This window comes from Meles meles, chromosome 10 (genome assembly GCF_922984935.1).
Source record: "Meles meles chromosome 10, mMelMel3.1 paternal haplotype, whole genome shotgun sequence".
Lineage (NCBI taxonomy): Eukaryota > Metazoa > Chordata > Mammalia > Carnivora > Mustelidae > Meles > Meles meles.
The window spans coordinates 16,392,195-16,414,327 of record NC_060075.1 but is presented as its reverse complement, the minus strand read 5'-3'; the positions used below and the strand labels follow the sequence as shown (position 1 = coordinate 16,414,327).

General features: G+C 45.8%; 1 protein-coding gene across 5 annotated transcripts in view; it reads right to left on the bottom strand.

The window, feature by feature from the left end:
• The window catches only part of DGKI (diacylglycerol kinase iota), a 445,797-nt gene that overhangs the window by 9,097 nt on the left and 414,567 nt on the right, over nt 1-22,133 (bottom strand). For all 5 annotated transcript variants that reach the window (XM_046020805.1, XM_046020801.1, XM_046020799.1 and 2 more), the window contains 4 exons: nt 17,880-17,917; nt 14,419-14,539; nt 4,043-4,079; nt 2,282-2,381 (listed from right to left, as the gene is read on the bottom strand). In XM_046020805.1, coding sequence (XP_045876761.1) covers nt 2,282-2,381; nt 4,043-4,079; nt 14,419-14,539; nt 17,880-17,917 — 296 coding nt within the window. The remainder of the gene's footprint in view (nt 1-2,281; nt 2,382-4,042; nt 4,080-14,418; nt 14,540-17,879; nt 17,918-22,133) is intronic.

Sequence of the window (22,133 nt, the reverse complement as noted above, 5' to 3'; positions counted from 1 at the left end):
ATTTCATATGGTAAGACTTCTAGAACACAACGTTGGGGGACATAAGCATTCTACAATAGCATGAAAAGATAGTAGGACTTCACCGACTTAAAAAAAAAATGAGAGAGAAAAACAGGCATACCTACATGTGAAGAGAGATGATTAAAATTTTAATAGTATATAGGTCATAGAGTTCTCATGATTTTAATCTTTTTAGATATTCTTTGCATTGCTAGAGTTTTCTATATAAGAATGCACTATATTTATAATCATAAAAATAAGGAAGCAGTGTTTTGGAAAAAAGCACGCACACACTCAACAAAAGAGAACACAATCTCAAGGAATGTGGAGCCCATTTATCTGATTCAGAAACTTAGAAAGATAAACAAGATGAGTCTGCTCAGGGGCCTGGTGTCCTGCCCAGTCTTTTGTCTCTTTCCCATTGCTCCTCTTTTCCTTTGATTTTCTGAGGTAAGAGCAGTCCTTTGTGTGGTTAAGTAGGCAACTGCTGCCCTGTGCGGTGAGTTGGCCCAGCCAAGCCAAACCTACCTGAAACGGAGGCCTCCCCGATCCTGCCTAGAGGTTGGTGTTTCTCCATCGGGTTACACGACGAAAAGTTTAAGCGCAAATACCATCTGGGAAGAATATCCCACAGAGCACTTAGCTGCCATTTGAAACCCTACACCCACTTAACTAACCAGACAGGTAACAGACACAGCTTAACATGTCCAACTGCCCTAGCAAGGAACCCAGGCAGCCAGGGACCTCCCCTGGAGAGCAGGGATCTGGTGCGCTGCCGGGAGCGTGGAGAATCAGGCAATGAAGCTGGCTCAGAACTGGATTTGAAGGAAAAGAGGTCCACGAGGTAGACAAAGTTATTTTATGGCGTTCGCTGCAGTTTTAGGGACACCCCAGGGGGAAAACTGACCAAAGCAGTTGTTCGTTGCTTCAAGAGGTCTCGTGGGGCTCAAGTCCTATAAGGAACAGGTCTGTGTTCCTCGGCTACATTCATCAGCTCCAAACTTAGGTTATGCACTGCCTTAGCTTAATGAAACCCTCATCTTTACATTAAAATTCTTCTCTGCAACTCTCTGCAGTTAAACGGTTTGTCCTTTCTTCACGTCTACCCAGGATGGTTTCTCAGAGATGCCCGGGCTCCTCTGGGGTGCCAATGTTCTGTATTAACCATCCCCCCACCCAGTCCTCCCCGTCCCTTCTCCTGGCCTACAGTCCCCGGGCTGTACCACTGGGCTCTACCTCTTCCTCTGCTCCAGCTTCCAAGCCTTTCCTTGGTGCTCTCTGTAAATGAACGACTCCCGGTGAAGCCTGATCTCAGGTCTCCTGAGTGGAGTTTCTCCTGACAGCTGACCTCCACCTGTGGGCATCTTTCCCCTCAAGGTTGGCATGTAGGTCACACTATCAGTTTCTGGCCTCACTGCCCTCAAGATATGAACACACTTTAAATCCAGACTGATATGCCTTTTCCTGCAGGGAAACCAACCATGCTTCAGGTCCTGATGCCAGAGGACAACTGTAAGGCAAAGACATTATGCAAACCATGGGAGAAAACCCCACTTTATGACTTTGTTGCCTCCTCCGTCCTGCTGGATCTGGGGAGTGTTCTGTCCCCACGTGAGAACCACTCATCTGTTGGGCTGGGGGTCGGTCAAAAGAGCCGAGTTTGGCTTCTGGCTCAGCTCCTGGTCTCAGGGCACAGAGCTCTCTTTTGGTTTCAGTTTCCGCATCGATGAAATTCCCACCCTAACTTCAGGGGTTAACTTTTAGGGAAAAATATACTAAAATAAGTAGGAAGAAACTTTTAAAAATAAAAAGCCAACATAAGGGCACCAGATTTAAGGCGGTAACCCTCTCTCCGGGCTGACCATCCTGACAGAGACAGCTAATGACCTGGGCACCCGGGCGCGGGGGCACAGAAATCACAGATTGGAAGCTACTCTAGATAAAGTCACTGAAGGAGAAATTCCAAAGCAGCAACGTCTCCTACCCCTCTCCCAGGGCCGCAACTCCCCTCCCCGGCCCGGGCCGCAACTTGGCTGGCCGGGGGCAGGACAACCCCAAACTCCCAAGGCCAGTACATTCAGAGGTTTATAAAGTCCCATAGGCAAGCACACACCCTTCCCTTTGTGCTTATACATTTAAACTACAGTTTCTCTAAATGAAGCACTTTATTTTTTCCTCCTTTTTCCAAAGCCCCAGGCACTTCCATAAGCACAGAAAGGATGCTTTTGCTGCGGGCACAAGTGAAGGAGATGGGGATGTTTGCCCTCACTCCTCAAGTTACCTTGGAGTCCGTCTTTCTCAGAGATGCTCCCGCGTCCACCAGAAGCTGGCACACAGCCCGGTTCCGCTGGCAGGCAGCCTTGTGCAGTGCGGTCTCACCCCTAAATCAAAGATGAAATGGGAAACCACCCATAAAGGGGTTGGGGGCGGGGGTGGGAGTGGGGGCGGAGGCAGCAGGGCGGGGGTGAGGGTAGCTTCCATCCCTGCTGCTGGGGTTCTGTGCTCATCCGCCTCCTTCCCTATCCGCAGGGGAGACCTGCAGCTGGGCGCCTTCCAGGGAGGTGGGTGAGGGGGTGTCTAAAAAATGCCTTCAGTCATCAGCGAACCATAATATCTGACTCCAGTCGCTTGTCTGCACAGTGTAAACTAGGCTGAGTGATTTTGTTTCCAACCACTAGCGTTGGATTTAGGTCACACCCAGTGGCACTGTTGAACACACTGATGTGGGGAGACGGGGCGAGCCCCATGAAACAACGTCCTCTGTGGATACGTTCAGGCAGAACACAGGGGCACCAGATCAGGGGCAGGCATAGAAGACCACAGGCCTTTCCGGCAACTCAACACAGGGCTTGGCAGACCATCATCTGGCCCTCGGTGGAGTGTCTCTGGGGAACTTGGCGTGGAAGGACCAGGTCAACACAAGCCGCCCTACCTACTGATGCCCTGTGAATGGCAGGTGGGAGGGTGTGGGCCGCCACAGAGGACATCTGGGAGAGCTGGGAACATGAGCTCTCCCCTGTTGGCCGTAGGTCCCTCAGTATAGGAAGACAGCAAAGCTAAGTAGCCATTTCCACCCCCTCTATGGGGCAGTCTAGGGAAGAGGAGATTTCCATTCTGAGTCCATACTGAAAAGATGCTTAAGGCCAAACCGTATGGAAAATCAAATGCAGTCCTTAGAACAAATGGGTAAGTGACAACCTTGCCAATAGGTTGGTGTGCGGACAAAGTCTCTGTCACAATGGACGATGTCTTCCCTTTCTAGTCAGTCGTAACCATAGAAGTCTACCCGTCCCACTCAGCTTCCATCCTACTCTTTTCTCCTTTTTCTCCTCCAGACCTACTTAGCTCCTCCCCACCCATTTTTATCTCTTTTCAAATGTCTTTGAAGTTTTATAGTGCTTTCTATATGGCTTTCAGGGTGAGATGGCTAGCCTTTCTTTGTTCCTACTTGGGGAGGAGGAGCTATTTTGCCTCCCTAGAAATAAAAAAAAGTTGAAAACAAACATCACGAGTTTGAGGACCACCCCAGAGAGGATGACTTTCTCAACGAGAGTTTCTCATCTGAACCAGAGAACATAAAAATGGTTGGAATGACTATATTCTTAATTCTCCAATGGTTGCATACACCTTGCTGCATTCCAGACCCAGTATAGGTTTCATTACAAACAAAGCACGCTATAGGGTATTAGGACGTAATTTTCTCACAAACCCCAGTTGAGAAAGAGTAAATAAAAAAGGTAAATGTATTTATTTAGACTTCTCAGTAGTCTATGATGCACCGTGCAAAACTACCTTGCCCGTAAGAAGCTCTAAATGATGAACAGCAATGACTGTGCATGCAATCGTTATGATTCTTGTCATCAATTTTTATTGTGTAATTCTTGATTTAGAAGACTAGCCCTGCACGGTTATAAATACAATGGAAAGTGAGCTTCTTACCACTGACATTTAAATTATCTGTTGTAGGATCTATAGACTACCTTCTTCTCCAAATACTCTCTGAAGAAAATAACCTAGACTATGTAATAAAGGCAACACTCACGTTTCGCTGTCTGCCATATCCAATAACTCAGAAGGTCCTAAAGAAGAGGAAAGTAAGACGCCATCAAAAATAAATTCAGAAACTAACCATTAACAAAAAAAATCTATAGTCACAGAATTAAAACACCCTGGAAAGGTGAATGAAGTAGAGTCATTTGGTAGAAGGGATAATAAGACCACCTCCCCCGCTCTGCCCCCCGAAAAGACAGGATTTCTCTATTCCCATTCACCACCTCCCAACGACCACTGACCAATATGCGTGGGATGATACAGCCTGTTCTTTTATTTATTTATTTATTTTTATTTTTAATTTTTTTGTATTTTATTTATTTGACAGAGAGAAATCATAACTAGGCAGAGAGGCAGGCAGAGAGAGAGGAGGAAGCAGGCTCACCGCGGAGCAGAGAGCCCGATGCGGGGCTGGATCCCAGGACCCTGGGATCATGACCTGAGCCCAAGGCAGAGGCTTTAACCCACTGAGCCACCCAGGCGCCCCCAGCCTATTCTTTTAAAACAGCTTTCAATCAGGTTGAAGAAATAAAATCCATCAGAATAGAATAAGTGAGAAATAACTAAGTGGTTACCTTGGGAGAACGGGGACACTTTGGTGGGCTTTAAGGATTATCATTCCCCAGCGGCAGATTGTTTGAGATAGGCTTTTATACAGTATGATTTTAAAGCTACAAGATATCATAGATATCATCCAGTCCAATATCTATCTTCTAGAAACAGAGTAAAATTATATTTTTCATAAAATTTCCCTTCAAAGACCTGGAAGAAGTGTTATGCATAAACACCAAATGGTTATAGACGCTTCCTTAGGAACGGAAATGTCCGGTGGGTTTGTGCACTGATGCTGTTCTATTTGTTCAACAATGAAATCATTCAATCTGCAAACAATGCTTGGAGTGACCGCCTTTCTACCTTCTGCACCGCTGCTGCCCTCCCCAGCCCTCCTGACTCTAATCAGTCTGCAGGTATCAGCTAAGACACATTTTCCATAAAGCCCTCTACAACCCTGACTCCGAATACTGCATTATTTGGCCATGTGCCCCCTCACTTTGGACACTAACCCTTGTCCTGTAATTGGGAGGGTAATAACATAATTCATCATCCAAATTGAGATTGTCCTAGACGGGTAGGGCCATGTAATTAGCGATCATGACATTTAAAGCATAATAAAACCACCCGATTTGTCTCTCTCCACAACTAGACTCTGGTAAACCCCCTTGAAGCTGTGGCCTATGCCTTGTTTACCACTGCGTCCTTCCTCAGTGCCTGGCATGGAGCCTGGGACCAAGCAGATGCTTACATGTTTGTTTGGATTAATGAATAAATGCGCTTGGACGTGCCAAACGCAGTTCTAGGTATTGAGCATTCTAGTCTTTAGAAATACGATCCTGTTGATTTGCTGTCTGTCTTGTCAGGTATCATTATCACTGGAAATGTGCTTATGTGATTACTTATTACATAAAAAGTAGAAAGGGAAGAGATTAGGACTTTCCAACCATGGAAAGTCACTGGCCAAGGAGATGACTGAGTTGCTGTGGGACCTTCACAATCCTCCTGGTCATCCAAGAAGCTGCCTCTTCTTTCACATCTACTGGCCATCTAGGCCACGTGACTCTTCCCTTGTACCCTCTGCCCTATTTGCCTCTCCCCTTCGTCCTGTTTGACAAATTAGGCTTCCTAATTGGTCTCTGCCTGGAGCATAATTAGCATACCGAAACAGTTACTAAGAAAAATGAAAATCTCTCTTTTCATTCAGATTTCCAGGTTTCCAATTCAGCATCCTGACTGCTCACTCCCAAGTGTTCAACCGTCAAAGTCAGCAGTCTTTCACCTGGAACCACCCTTCCTCAATTTGCTCCAGGTCCCATTTTTTGGTATCAACGGGTAACTGTGCCGTCACCCGCCTGTCTCTCGGGCTCTCCAAGCTCACAGAGCTCATTCCCTCCACTCTCCCGATCCAGAACAACCTTCTCTTTTCTAGCCACATACCTAAATGTTACCCGTCCTGTGAAGCCCAGTCTGTGCCAAGGCCTTCTGCAGAGACCAGCTTTGACGGAAAGACTCTCTCCTTTCTCTGCACTCCCGTGACACGGACTTGGTTCCACCCTTGTATTATGTCTTTGCTTTTCAGGCCCATACCTCTCTCCCTAAATGAATTATACTAAATCCCTGCCATGTAAGAATATTTCGTATTTTTCATTTATTATTTTTCCAGCACCCATCCCACGTCAAGGATTCGGCAAAGACTTAACTCGTTTATTTTTCTTCCTCAGTCTTGTGGTTCCAAGGAAGCACGAATGATAACACCCACAACAAACACCCACAGAAGGGCAAGGCAGTACAGTGTGGCGATGGGTCCCAGAGCTGAACCTCCTTGCTTCCAAATTCGGGCTCTACCTGGCACTTACTGGATCTCGGGCAAGTTCATTTACTCTCTCGGTCTCTCGATGGCCAAGGACGTTAAAGAAGCATTGATAGTATTTATCAGGATTGTTGTGAGGTTTCGTAAGTTAATATAAGCCATATGCTTAAAATGGGAGCTGGCACGCTGCATGCCATGCCTGAAGTTTGGATCTGAAGTGTCCTACTCTCCGCCGTAAGCAGATGACACTAAGCCGAGATGCGGAGCATCCGTGGAGGGAGGGAGTGTCCTGGGCTCTGCATTTATCTCCATTGACTTTTGAAGCTACTTGTTGACTCAGATTCCATGTCCTGAGAACCAGTGCTCCAGACCCCCTCAACTGCTGGGGGGGATTTCTCCACAAGGTCAAGAAGAAGAGTGCTAACAGTGTCCAGCGGTCCTCACAGAGAGTGCCGGCCACCTTTAGGGAACCTCTGGAGTCATTCCTTGGGAAAGCAGTTCCGTGAACGGGAGCAACCCAGCCCCACGGCAGCTCTGGCCCGCCAATCCCTGTGCGTGAAGCCCCTTCAGGCACCAAAGGCCGCACCTTCCTCCGCACTCAGCCCTCAGAGCTGCACCCATGGCTCTAGGGTCCGTGCCACCAGGTCAGGGAGCGGCTGCAGGCCCAGCTAAATCTATGCTAAAACCATCACCGTTTGACACTCTGGAAGTGGGGACGAGGAAGAGAAGGGACCTTGTTCCCCAGTGTTTTGTAAGAATCCCCATAAACGCAGCCAACCCAGAACCTGAGAGACTGACTCTCCGGTCTGTGAGCCCCGCGTGCCTGTAGCTGCCTCTCACTTTCCCCTTCTCTCCTTTGAGTCCTTGGAGGCTGACGGAGGTGAGAGGAAGAGGTGCTGCTCCTAAACTGAGATACTCTTTCTCTTAATTAAAACCTAACAAAATTCCAAGTATAGGTTTCGTGAGTGGAATGGGCTCAGGGGTGGACTTAATTAACCCAAAGTTTCCTCCTCTTCCTGTCAATCTACGTAATCACAAGAGAGCAGGACGCGGTGAACACTGTCAGGCAAACCGCCCATGAAGGGCCAACGATGGCAGTGAGCCGATGACGGGCGGGGTCCGGAGCTGCTTTTAATAGCACGGACACATCGTCTAATAATTTCCTAACCTGCTTGAAAATAACGGTGTTTGCATAATGCCGGTGAGAGGGGGTTGCCGAGGAGGAAATGAGAAAAGGCTTAACTAAGTGCCAGGTGCCGCCCAAGAGCAGGCTGGAGCTTCCCTTCCTGTATGTGACCTGCTGGGACCTTCTTCCGTCACATTTGTGCTGTTTAGTAGTACCCCGCGCGGGTAAGTAGCATTGATTCTCCAATCTTCTGTTTTGGCCAGAGACACCCAAAAGAATGCACACAGCCCTCACAAAGTCTCTTTAAAGTCTCATTAAAGGAAAAAGTATTTCCAAAAAAATAGCATCTAGGATTTTTGGAAAGTTAATTTGAGTCTCACTCATAAGGGAGAGCCCAAGAGAAAGAAAAGAGGATGGAATTCTTCCAATTTCTATCCATTCTGAATATGTGGATGCAGGGCTTATTGTATATTTTAGGTATGCATATGGTCTGGCTGTGGATATCATGCCATTTCCCTTAGGGAACTGGAAGAAATTCCATGACACTGTGAGCTGCAAGCTCACGTGTATTCCCTGAATGTAAAAGGACGTCTTGGTTCTCCGTCCCTCCTAGGGTTTACTACAATGTCCACACTCAACCCTGCACCTGACTTACACCAGAAAACAACGGTCCAGTGCCGATCGAAGGGACACGTGTGCACGTTTCTCCATGAAACTTTCAGAGGCAGACGATCGATCACACCCCTCCACAGCTGTGCACCAGTTGTCACGGGAACCCTGCGTGTAATACTTCTATCGATCTACCCTCACCGGGTCTTGGAACTATGGAGGCAGAGACCATATACTACATACAGGTCTTGGCAAGTAGCCTAACATCACTGGCTTCAGCTGTCTCCCCCTGCCAGATGGAGAGAAGAGAGTTCATGATGGAGGATTGTTTTAAGAATTAAATGTGTTAACGCATACAAAGCAATTAGAACCCTAAGAGTTAGCAGTGGCTATCACTGTAATATTTTTTCTCAAAAGTTCACGGGGGCAGAATTTACTTCTTTTAATGAATGAATGAAAACATTTAAAAATCAATGTGGATCCCAGCCAGCATCCTAGTTTTTCTCAAAGAAAGATCCACAAATGTAACATGGATTCCAAAGACTGTGCTATATAGGAAACAGTCTGAAAAATAAGGGGGGAAATGTACTAAGAGGAGAGACACATCAGTATTCGGGGGAAAGCCAGGGAATGCAAAAGGAAGCCAGTCTCCCAACACGAGAAATCAAACGACGAGGTTAGGCAGTCAAGCTTTCCAAACTGCAAGTGTGCTGGCCCGTGCTCCTTCCATGGGTTCTCCCACTGGACGCCCCAGGTCTTGCTGGAGCAACCCTGTCTTCAACACTGCCCCTGTAGTGACATATAGGATATGTCTTTCGTCACGTGCATCCTTTAGTTTGCTTCCCACACCAAGGCATCCAAATCCCCTTAGCTATTCCTTCCACCTCTCCATGGCCTCTCTGTCCCCGGACCTCATTTCCCATTAGTCTCCCTGACGCTGCCAACAGACCATTCCAAATCCTCCTCTGCCCCAGGACAAAAGCCGCACAGATGTGGGGAGAGCTGGCACTGGGAATTCTAACAGCACCATCATCCTGTCCCAGCGGGATGGTGGTCGTTTCTCTCGGGGACCAGAGGCCGAAAAGGGGGGGTAAAAAAAAAAAAAAGAAAGACTAGAGACAGAAAATGGGGGAAGACAAAATAAGCCATTGAAATCAAAAAGGAAATGCATGAGTGAGATTTCTATCAGGACACACAGTAGGGGGGCACAGGGGTGGGAGCCGGGAGAATAAAAACAAAGGAGCAAAATGTGCGGGGTGGTAAAAGCCTAAAGCAACACAAAAGTCTCTCGGAGGGGTACAAGGAGGGAGGAGGGAGTGGGCAGAAAATATGGTTGAAAGGAGCTGAAAAGCAGGAACCACTGGGGGACCCGGGCTGGAACCCCCTCGGGGTCCTTCCCTCTCCACCCTGTCCCGGTGGAATTTTAGCTCCCTTCCTCCTCCATTCTCTCTGAAACCCTCCTGAGGCCCAAATTCCAGTTTTTCATAAAGGAAATCAGCAGGCTGTGCATTTGAGAGAAAGTCCCAAAGAAGATGCAGGACAGAGAAAAATTCAAGCCGCCTGTGGCTTTTCAGAGCCCACGATATGCTCCCGCCCCTCGCCCACAGCCCGGTTTTAAAAGACGCTTAGATGAGAAAGACATTGCTTAGTGTGGAGCCTGGGAAGACAACTCATCTCCCAGGACTCTTGTTCGGCGGGGGGAAAGGGGGGGCGTCCTCCTGACTGTGGGCCTCACTGCTCACCATAAATGACCCATGAAGAGGGGGGCAAAGCAGAGGGGAGAGGGGCTCCCACCTGAGCAAGGGTGCAGGGCGCAAACAAGCCCCTCCCCTCGTAGGCATCTTGAAAGGGGCCCACGGATTTCTCAGAACCCTTGTCAAGAAAGCAAATTTATCATCAGGTCTTTGAACAAACTTTACAATTTATATCATGTGAAACCACAGGAAAGACTTAAACCGGGTTAGAAAAAAAGAGAGAGACTAAAACTTTAAAAGTTTTTCAGCATTGGAGATGGGCGAGGAATGTCCCTCTCTATCTTTGGCACCAGGTAAAACTGTACTCATTTCCCATTTACATGAATTCAAAGTGATCAGACTTGTCTACCGCAAATCTGAGGCCGGTTTATAAACACACCGCCACGGCTGCGGTACATCCTGAGCCCTGGCCTCCCAGAGGCCTCTTGGGAAAGACTGTTTTCCTTGTCAGACCAAGGGGATTCTAGAACCGCCATGACATAAAATTAGGAAAGATTACTTCACGGAGCAGGGGTCACATTAAGAGGATTGCTACAGAGCAGAGAAAGGGTTATGCTTCCCAGGAGCTTGTCTCTGCCTTCGAGAACACTATAATTTATAGGGGTGTCTATCATTTAAAAGAGACAAATTTTTCTGCAAAAAAGAGTTTGCAGTCTCCACAAGCACAGGCTGATATAAATTGTCATCAGCGACTACACAGATTAAAACAAACGGCAACAATGAAAACAGGGAAGCTGAAGCGTACAGTTCTTGAGGAACCTGCTGACTTAGGCGGGCCATGTCAAGAGAGCTTCAGGAATACTCCTGAGTAAGTAGAAATAAGGAAGTCAGCATTTCGGCTGAAATCGACACGGCCTATTGGGTTGATAAATGCCGGTTTCAATAAGAAATCAATGGTGAGTTAGTTCCCATTATTTGACGATAGTATGAAAGGCTAAAACCCACCATCCCTCAAAACTGTCCTGATTCTTGGACTGGAGAGCAGAGTGAGATTTTATTTTCACACAGAAAGATGGAGTGTGCTTCGTTATCTCCAGTCTCTCTCTCAGGTATGTACTGGCCCACGAGAGACCCTGGTGAGGGGGGGAGGGAAGCAGAGGCCTCCCGTGACCGTGACTATGACCATAGGAACGGCTTGCCTGTGAAGGAAGTAGAGGTGAGATGATCTCCAGTTGCTTTTCTCACTATCATAAATATTAAACCAACTAATTTATTAAAATCTAACCCCCACAAAAAAACTGGAAAAATAAACACCCACCTCCCCCCAAATTAACAGATTGCTTTGTTGTCCTTCCGTTTTGATAGAGAGAGAGAGATGCATTGTGTGATTCACCCTTTGCAAGAGATGCTGGGGATGGAAGAGAAAGGAGTTTAGTATTGGAACGTCAGGCTTTGGTTACGGCACTAAGAGAGTAACGTACCAGCTTGACACCGTGCAGGGCAAAGGACGTATGCACCAATCCACAGGTGGGGTTTGAAACTGCAACCTTTCAGAGGTCCTGTTATTTAAGGCAGTGGAAAAAGTGGGGGAAGTGAAAATCTATGGTTTAGACTAATATCATCCCATGTCTCATCACTCATGCCCCTGGGGGCATGCAACTGAGGAGAGGAATTTTGGTTCTGTTTTTAGTGTAAGTATGTCCCAAATATTGCACAGGTCATACTTAGGCTTAGAAAGGGGGAAATTGTTGTTGTTGAAGAACTTGCAAATAGAAAGAATTACTGTTGCTAATCAACCAGAGGACCCAAAACCAAAGCAAAATATAAAAGCCAAGGTCCGGGGGATTCTAGGTGGGACAGCAATTCAGGATACTGAGAAGGTAAGTGCATCATTTTCAACTGAAGAAGACAGAGGGTAAGGGAGGATGGTAGGTTAAATCTGGCCACAGATTGTTTGCAGTTCCTTTCATGGGACAGTGAGGGCCATTTTGCCCTCCCTTGAGTCAGGGCCAGCTCTGTGACCTATTTTAGCTAACAGAATGCTGCAGAGATAATGCAGAACTTTCCAGCCTGGCCTCAGGACATCTGGAAGCTTCTGTCCTCACCCACCTGGAACTCTAGGACTATCAAGCTATAAAGAAGCCTGAGATAAAAGAACAGGTAGAGAGGGAGGTTCAGGTGTCCCAGCCATTCTCTGCTGAGAGCTCAGACATGTGGGGGAGTTTCCACCTTCAAGACAGACTCAGTCACAGTTGCAGCTCCCCGCAGCCTTGTGAGTGAGACCAAGGGAGACACCAACAGGTAACTAATGCAAGGAGGTTTCCAGAACTGTGCATGTGTGTGTGTGTGTGTGTGTGTGTGTGTGTAAGGAGGGAACACTAGCTCTTCAAGAGAGGTGGGGGTGGGGGGGTGGGGGGTTTCCTAAACTGTGTTAGCAATCAAATAGATAGCCAGTGTCTCACCTAACTCGGGGGAGGGTCTGTAGGTATTGAACAGGTTAAGTTTGTGAACAACCGTTCAATCTCATTGGGCCAAGGACAAAAATTAGGAAGGAAGGATTGAGAATGGTCAAGAAGACTTCAACTAGGAGTATGTGAACCCGAGCTAAGACAGTAAACGGACAGTATGGGTAGCTAAAGCTCATCTGCACTTCGTGTGGTAGAAATCCTGAGATCTTTTTGATTAAGGGAAAGATAATCACAGAAGCTCTGTGACTTTATGTGTTGTGTATGGGGCTGGGTTCTAACATTTGGTTTTGCCTCTCGCCAGCTTTTGGAGACGTCACTGTGGGAAAGAGAAAATGTCTGTGATTTTTTTTCATGAAGGAGGCAAGGAGAACTTAGGCCCCCGTTGCTTTGTAAGCCTGGACCCCCCCCCCCCCACACACACACACCTCAAATGCATTTACTGCAGTGGGTCGAATGCACAGGGCAACAGCAGATGAAAAGATGCATATACCCGACACAGCACCAAGGAATACAGCTTACCACCTAGGCTTTCCAGCATAGACAGGCTTGAGACTGTCCAGCCCAGCCTACAAGGGAGAAAGAGATGGTCTAATGATCTCCAGTCTGCTTTAACATGCTTTCCTTCTCCTAAACCGTTTTCTCCACCATAACTCAGGCCAAGGGTTCAAGTAAACACATTATGATGAGAAGGAACTGAAGACAAAACAAGGTGAGTCAAATGTCCCTGACAGTTGAATACCTACCTTGTAAGGTCCTTGTAAAGATTAAGCAATAGGACATTAGTATAAGCACTGAAATATAGCAAGTGTGCAACAACTGGGATCTACGTCATGTGCCTGTGACTTTACGTTAGGACTTAAAACATCTATATAGAACTGTTTTCAATTGAATTCTGCATTTGATTTTATGTTTTCTAGTCTTAATTGCTTAAAAATAGTGACTGTATCATGTCTGTGTATGTACACACTGGTCTGTAACAGGCAGCTCCCATTAAGCACTCCGCAAGTATGTGCTGACTACAAGACATGTTGGCTGAACTGAATAAAAAGAAGAGTGGAGAGCCTGGCTGACTCAGTTGGTTAAGTGTCTAACTTGACTTCAGCTCAGGTCATGACCTCAGGGTCATGAGATGGAGCGCCATGTTGGGCTCCGTGCTGAGCGTGGTGCCTGCTTGAGTTCTCTCTCTCCTTCTCTCCCTTCCTCCTTCCTTCATGCATGCATTCTCTCTCATGCACTCTCTCTCTCCCTCAAAAAAAAAAAAGAAAGGAAAAAAAAAAGAAAAAGAGGAGCAAAAAGGAATGTGCATGTCTACTAATACACTTACTTTTTTCAGCCTGAATCTGGATGGCACAGCCTTGCCGCGAGGGCTCACAGAAAATGTTCCAGGATCTCTGTGCACCTACATCTGGCAGAGCTAGAGGCTATTTCAAAAACAGCTAAGCCCGGGAGACTTTTCCCTTTACTCCAGTTCTTAATTCCTAGAAACCCAAAAACGTGGGAAGCTGATAGCCATGGTCAGGATTTGGGCTGTATCCCTGTGTTTATGCCCCCGTGGGGCCATCAGAGATGGATGCTCAGGTGCTGGTGACTTCTGGCAACCATCTCACCATGGAAGACACGAGAGTTGCAGGTATTTTCAAAGAGAATGAAGTGTAGCTTAAGGTGAAATGATGCATGAGATTCAAATGGAAAACCGACACAGAGTGAGAGAAGAGAGAAGCCAAAAAGCTGGGAAAAAACCGTGCTCGTGTAACCCTCAGAGTGATGAGCTATAAACATGGGTTTGGTACCTGGTCCCAACTAGGCAACTTAAAGCTCTTCCCAAAACAATCCAGTGTCTTATGTCAGGACGCATTTGTTCTTGTCTTTTATTTTTCAAACAACCAGCTCCCCAGTACCCTTGAAGACCTTGATACGAGAATTCTTTTAGGAGCCGTTCAGTCACGGCGACCCACATGGGTCAGCGGTCTGTGGTTCCGTCTGCTTCACAGCAGCCAGGGGTGTCGGCTAAAAGGAGGGGAGCATTTCTGCTGTTCCGAGGATAGCCGGGGAGACAGCTCAGTTGCTTCGTGGAGAATTGCCCCTTGGCTCGCTGCGCCTACTTACCGTGGTCCAGAATATATTTCACGATCTCCCCGTGGCCGGTTTTGGCTGCATGGTGAAGGAGGGAGCAGTGGTCCGGGCCCTGAATTAGCAGACTGCCTCCATTTTTATAGCTTTCCATTAGCTGAGAAAGAGATACAGGAAAAGCAGCTCAGGCAGAGTCCGGAACAAGGGAAAGTACAGCTAACCGGTTATAAAATGAGAGTGATGTAGCAAACCACAAGTGCTTCTAGCCTCAGAGGACACAGGGAAGTCAAAGGAAAGAAGCAACGTTCTCAGACCGTGTTTGCACTTGGCTGGCGGGCCAGCGTCTGCTCCCCTCCCTCCCGAGAGGGTCTGCGGGCACTGAGCAGCCCAAGGAGACCGAAACGTGCTGAATGAGTTATTTCTTTTCTGTTTGATGTCTTTTTCTTTTCTGGGCACTGGTCGCTGTCCCAAGAGAGTGAAGGGCAGCAAAGAGAAGAAACGCTTTCCTATGTTGGCTCGGCTTTCTCTTGAGTGAAAGAGTAATTAGGGCCGGAGACAGGAATAGCTTGGTGTCTGGTAGCTAAGCTCCTTCCGAGCCTATGGTTTCTCTTTAGCCTCTAATGAACTACCAAATGCAGAATCTGCTTCCCCCTTTCCCGTGGGAGACGGTGGCACACGTGTGTACAACCTCTTTCTCCTTCTAGATCTGCAGGCCAGCCCGCACGTCTTCTGCGAGTCATCTAACCTGTACCCAGTGAGGCTAGAGAGGATCCATAGGATGAGAACCCAAGGGATTCAGAGAATGTGGCAGGAGAAACCTGAAATACCTATATTGTTAGAACAGACTGGAAAATGACCAACAGGTTTCGTAGCCTGAGAAGCACGTGCTGGAATGAGGATGTGGTCTCATTTCGTGAAATACTGAACATTACAGAAAGTGTAAATGGGTCCCCGTTCTCCAAACCGCAGTACAGGAGAACAAAAAGAGTCTTTCGGGAACTTCTAAAGTGTAGTTTTAGCACAAAGAAGAGTAGAATAAGCCGGCAGGTACCAAGCAAAAGGAATGGATGTAACACCAAGAAGTTAGACGGCACGTTATAAAAAATTAAAAAAAAAAAAAAAAGTAAGCATCTCCGAAGGTCAAAGAAAATAGACTCATAGTTCATGGTCTCACTCAGATCCAACCATGGAACCGCCATGTGATAGATGCCAGGGAAACAAAGATGAATAGGACTCGGTCCCTGGCCTCAAGACCTTGCCATCCACGGGGAAGACGGATGTCAAAGACACATGCAGGGATGGAGAAGAACATAGGGAGTTTATCACAGGGTGAAAAAAAGAGTCAGGGAAGGCTTTCTAGAAAATAGGCCAAAAATGAACAGTTGATTGGAAGTAAAGAGCATACGGGGACATTTATCCCTAAACTTCGAGGCTAGAGGAGAGCAAGAGGTAGCTAAGAGTTTTCCACAAAGCATCTACGCATATCCAGTATTGTTCAACATCAGTCTTACAACGACACTCCCTTTCTTTTTAGGCAGATCCGTGAAGGATTTGGGCTCAATGGAGTAGCAGAGACCCAATCCATCAGCGGCCCGGATGCTGCCTTTCTGTGGGTTTTTCGGACCCTGTGGACATGCAGGTAGTCTGTGGGTATCTTATGCAGCTTGGCGGTGGCGGGGGGGGGCACGGCAGCCACTCCCAGCAGCCTTCCACTGGATGGCTCCTGGGGTCTCGGTTCTCTGCTATCTGCTGTGCACTCTCTCTCTTACACACACACACACGGTTTAGTATTTAATATTTCTTCTGCTTTCTGCATGGACTAGACAAACAGAAGAAGGTGGAAAAGAGAGAAAATGGGAAGAAACACTTGGGAAGGAAAGAGAGAAAAAGAATGAGAAAGAAAAACTCCATGTCACTGCATTTCAACTCTCAATAAATAAGGTTGAGTAATTTCTTAGGCACTTAGGAAATGATTGTAATGAAGACAACCCATTGAATATGGCCATTTCCCATATTTCAAATAATTCTCTATTAAGTACAAGAAAAGTGGGGTTGTGTACCCAGGGACCTGGAAAATATGCTGCCTGGACTAAAAGCACATGCAAGATGAAATAAGATTTCGAATGTAGTTCGCACACTTTTTTCCACTTAGAAGCTCTGCAAGGGCATTTAATAGAGGGCCTTGCAGGGTATACAGGATAGTACTGCTTCGGTCCACTTTGGTACACTGCTTGGCGAGTGTGTTTTGCTTGTGGGTGATGATTCCTAGATGCAGACAGGGCCACAAGCCCCATTTCCAGGCTTATGTGTCTAAAGATGGCAGCCTATTAAGGTGTTTGCACCCTCCGTGCCATTTCTTTCCTGTCAGTAACCTGTTAACACTGTAGCACAGGGGTTTCTCCATTGATTCAACAGATGCTTTGAAAGAACTTGCATGCAAGGTCATTGCTTCTCAGCTCTCTTTTTAAGGTGTCTGGTTTCTCTATCTGCAATGGCACCACACTCCACACAGGCTGGTGGCCTTGTGCCCTACGCAGTTACCCACATTACAGAGCAGATCAATGCCAGTGTGGGTTATACAGGGATATAAGGGCACTCATGAGTCCCAGTACCTGAAAAATGACAGGAGACCAAATAGAGCTTTTAGAATGCTCATGGACTATACTGTGTAACGAGTATTTGCATCTCCATTGTGTTTATTTAAAAAGCACAGACTAACACTACTTGTTAGTATTTTAGAGTCCCTTCTATGGAATAGAAACAGTTTTAAGAGCTTGGCATGTCTGGTACAGTTAATCCTCACAACAAAGGAGAGAGGCCACATTATTCAATTTTATAGATGAAGAAACTGAGGCACAGGGAGAATGAGATAATTATACAAAGTCACACCAACAGTGAATGGCAGAGCCAAGATCTGAACCCCAGCAGCCTGACTCCAGAATGTGCATTCCCTCTGGGGGCAGCAGTGGCCACTTCCTTCCCTCTGAACTAAGAAAATGTAAGCATGAATTAAAGTGTTGGAGGGAGATCAGATGGAGCATCTTTTGGGTAGCTGTGATCCCCAGAGTACAAAACTGTAATAATGTTGGAAGCTGTAGGCTCTGGCCTGGAGAATGTATTTCTGGGTGTTGTCCAGGTAATTCTTACAGATGTACTCATTTCAAGACCTGTCGAAAAAGAAACCTTTCAATTGCAAATAATCTACTTCTGACATCATGAGCACTGCACCTGGGCAATGTGCCGCCCATGTTAATTAGTCGAGACAACCAGCGTGGTACCCCTGCATATGTTCTCCACTGCTGGGCAATGTGGAGATGCTGGAAAGACTCCTCTGGCCCTCTCTGCCCACTTCTCACAAGAGTGCCCTTCCTCCTCCAAGTCAGCTAGCACAGGCAGGGGCATGACATATGACATACGAGAGATCATGAAAACTTGGTGAGAAATGATGTTCAAGTTCTTGAAGAATCACCAAAAGTGTGGGTAGGAAGATAGCTTACCTTCATAAGATCACCAGCTATTACTGCCTGCAAAATTGCTGTGGGAGACAAAAGAGAGATGTCCCATTAGTAGAAGACCCTCTCATTTAAATATACCAAGGGGCTGGATCCATAGTTTGCAGAAATAGTCTACATTTGAGGCAGGAATCAGGGAAGGAGAAGCATGCCAAAGGCTGAATCTTGCAACAGGGAAAAGCTTTCTCTTCATCCCTTCACTACCCTGGCACCCATTCTATCCATCATTCTATAGTCTACCTCGATATCCCCTCACGAAGCTTGGAGCCACAGAGATTAGGTTCAAATCTTAGCTCCGACACAAGCTCTGGGCAAATCATGGAAACCCTCAAAGCCCGGTTTCCACATCTGCCAACAAGCAAGTCGAAATCTTACAGAATGACTGAAATGATCGATGAATTTGTGTGGATGTTCTCAACTCTTCTACTTAGGTGGGCTGGGTGCTTAACCATGATTGGTTCTGCTCCCTTCTTTCTACCTCCTTGCACTTTGTCCTCTTGGGGTTCCATAAATCACTAATGATTTTGCTCTGCAGTGAGAGACGACACCTACCATTACGGAAAGGAAGAGGCCTGGAGGTAGCGAGGAGGGAACACGTATGTTCTTTACGTTCTGAAGAAAAGAGCCGTGTGGTCAGCATCTAACCCACGGGTGACTCTTATGGAAAGAACTCAAAGTGTCGGGAAACCGAATCTAATTGCAAGAATATGTACCTTCGGGGGCACCGAAGTGCAGGCACAAGTGCACTTGTACTTGGGAGGCAGAGGACAGGGGACAGGAGGGGACTGCTGCGAGGGGACAGGATGCGTGAGCACCTGATGACGGTGTTGGCTCCTGAAGGGAATATGTAAGTTCCGTTGGAAACGGTCCCTTAGGAAAAACAACTACTTAGATTCTAGAACTACCGGAAAAAATGGATTATTTTAATGTTTGAATGGCACAAAATTTTAGAAGAAAGTCATTTAAATTTTCTTTCTCAAAGTGTCATTTTATTTTACATTTTGATTTTTTAAAAAGATTTATTTGTTTGTTTTAGAGAAAGAAAGAGAAAGAGAGAGCGCACGAACAGGAGAGGCCGAGGGGTAGGGAGAGAGAGAATCTCAAGCAGACTCCCCGCTGAGCTCAAAGCCTGATTTGGGGCTGCTCTCACCACCTTGAGATCATGACCAGAGCCGAAATCAAGAGCTGGACTGTTAACCGACAGAGCCACCCAGACAACACAGTGCAGTGCCTTTTCACAACACTATGAACTTGATAACCTATAAAGACTATTTCCTGCCCTTTTCTCCAGGCCTCACAGAGCTAGCGGAGCTGTACTGGACGGAGATCTGGATTAGACACAGGGACCTGCATTATGGTGACAAGTAGGCCACTCACTTGTAAGCACACTCTCTTTCTGAGAATAAATTAAAAAATAAAATCTTAAAAAAAAAAAAAGAAGAAGAAGACACTGGACTAGGGTCTAATTCTAATCCCTAATTTGGCAGACATGTAAGCTTAACAAGGCAATGCTTCTGAATCGATTTTCTTATTTGTAAAATAAAATTAATAGCTATACTGTTCATCTCTCTATCAGAAAAATAAAACCAACAAACAAAAGCTTTGTAAGTTCCAAACAGTAGAGTGCTTATTTTTTCAAGATTATATTGAAACTTTCCCCAGAAATCAAAAGGAAGAGAAAAAAAGAGAAAAGAGAGAGAAAAGAAAAAACGAGTTCATTAATTTAAAGCACTTGTGTGTAAAATTTCATGCGTCTAAGCACAACAAATCAATGCAATAAAGGAATTACCCAGAACAGATTCTATTTGAGGAGCAGCAGGAAGGGAAGTAAGAAAGGAAAAAGAAAGGGAAGGAAAGGAAGGGAAGAAGAACGAAAAGAAAGAAAAATATCAGAATCTGGGGAAAAACCTATTGGCTAGCTGTGGAGTTCGAAGATTTCTTGGAGGAGGTGAAATTTAAGCCAACTCTTCCATGGTAAGTGGAATTAATTAGCAAAGGAGATTTGGAAAATCCTTGCAAGATGTAGGTAGGATCCGAACAAAGATATGGAAGTTAAGTTGTGATGTCTAAGGGAACCCGCGAAGAGCTGTGTATCAGCTTCCCTGAGGTGGGGAACGGTTGCAGATAAATATTGCCAAGTTGCAGGAGCCCCCCACTGAGCACCTCTTCTGTCAAGATGAGGAACTGGAGTTTATCCTTCAGGTGGTGAGAAACCACGGCAGAGGTAAAAGTAAACCAGAGAAGCACAGAATATCAACCATGCCAGTTTGACCCAGCCTCCCCCTCCTGAAAAGAGAGTTATGACCTGCTCTCTGCTCATTTGCTCCAGATTGCCCAATATTATAGCCTCTTTAAAATGTCTACCCCAGACTCATTCAGTATTGCTATGCTTGTTGGTTTCCAGCAGCCTCCCGATTTAAAGTTCTCATGAACAGGTAGAGGATCACATAACAGAATCATAACCACGAATAATTTCCAATTGTACTAGAGATGGAAAGCAGGGATATTTATTCTTAAGTCAAGCAATACACCCAAGGGTAGCTATTATGCAAACATTATTAGACTCAAAGCTCACTTCTCTCTCCTGATTAATGTCCTTCCCCATGAACACTGTTGTTTAAGATCTCCTCTGCATAAAAAGAGCGTGGATCTATTAGTATTCAACTCCAGATAATAACCTTCTGAAAGATCAAGCTTCAAAAACAAATAATGAATTGCTATGATTACAGTATTATTCTTTATTATTTCTTGAGCTCCAAGCTTGCCTTCCTGCCTTTTCCAAAACTCTTTGCAACTGGGGAAATCGTGATCCCAAATGCAAAGAGGGTAAGTCAAATTGCTGATGAGACATAAAGGCAATTGAGAAGATGGATAGCAGGTTTCCTGGACAATTAAACCACAGAAATGTACATAGTTAGGCAGGAGAGTAACGGATAGAGAACTGCGAAGTTTGTCATTTGTAGAGCTTAGAAGCAGACTCATTAATTCATATGAAATGGCTGGTTTTTCCTTCAGTGCTAAACTGCTCTCTAGTAAACATCCTGGAACTGAGAAGTCAGGACTGCCAGGAAGGAATCACCATCTTCTGTCTTAGTCTCTCTTTCTTGGGCCTCTATTCCCAATGGTCTGGACATCCTCAGGCATCATGCATGAAGGAACAATGGCTACCTGCTGGAATCAGGAGAGGGACAAAACAATCCATAGGGTCACTGGCTGGCCACCTGCTCCTGCCGTGCCAGGCCTTGTTCCAGGTTCCGGGGATACCTCTGTACAAAGCAAACTCAGGGAACTGGCATTTTGGCAAGAAGTCCAAATTAGAAAGAGATACATTATAACTAGGCTAAGAGTCAGACTCCTTGTGAGCCCCTGGGAGCACCATGAATTGGCTGTAACCTTGGGCAAGCTATAGTTTACCAACCTTCAGTTCTTTTCGTTAGAAAAATGAAGATAAAGTCAGTTCTTTGGGGACTCTGCCTTTCAAATCAGCTCAAGGAACAGAAGACTGACTATTTTGGTCTCCTGGGTAGAACGAACATCATGGAATCCTGATGCTTTTGACCTCATAACACAGAAAAAGAACCATTTCTCACCTATGAAATGAGAAGGTTAGATTAAAGCCAATTACAGCTGTAGAGTTTGGCATATGATTACTTCCAAAGGGAGAGTTTAAGGTTGCAGTTTTTGCTATGCCAACGAAAATATTTAATAAAAAGTATACAGGGCTTGGCAAAGCCACGTATATGAGTTCTCAATAAATCACCTGAAATAACTACATCAACTCTGTACACTCAAGTCTATTTAAAAGGTTTAAATTTTCATATTATTTCTCAGTTCTTAAATTAATATTCTATTTCCAAACCATTTGTCACCTAGTAATGATAGCAGTCACTTAAATATTTTTCAAAAAATTATGGAAAAAAGAAATTAAAAGTACAAACAACCACCATCGAACAAAGAATAGCTTGTAGAGCCCTGGGTTGGGGGAGAAATCAGTTGTAGCACTGAGAAGCATAAATATATATCTGTTTTTGCCCAATTCTGCATAGTTCTTAACTCCTAAATAGTTCATCCATGAAGCAAGAAACACGTCCTAGAACTGTCCCTTCAGAAGTGGTCATATTCTACATTCCAGAACTATTTTGGGCTCTAGCCTAAACCTCTCATTTCACAGATGACAACACAGGCTTGAAAAGTAAATGGACTTTTCCAGGGTCACACAGATAGTTAGCAATCCAGATG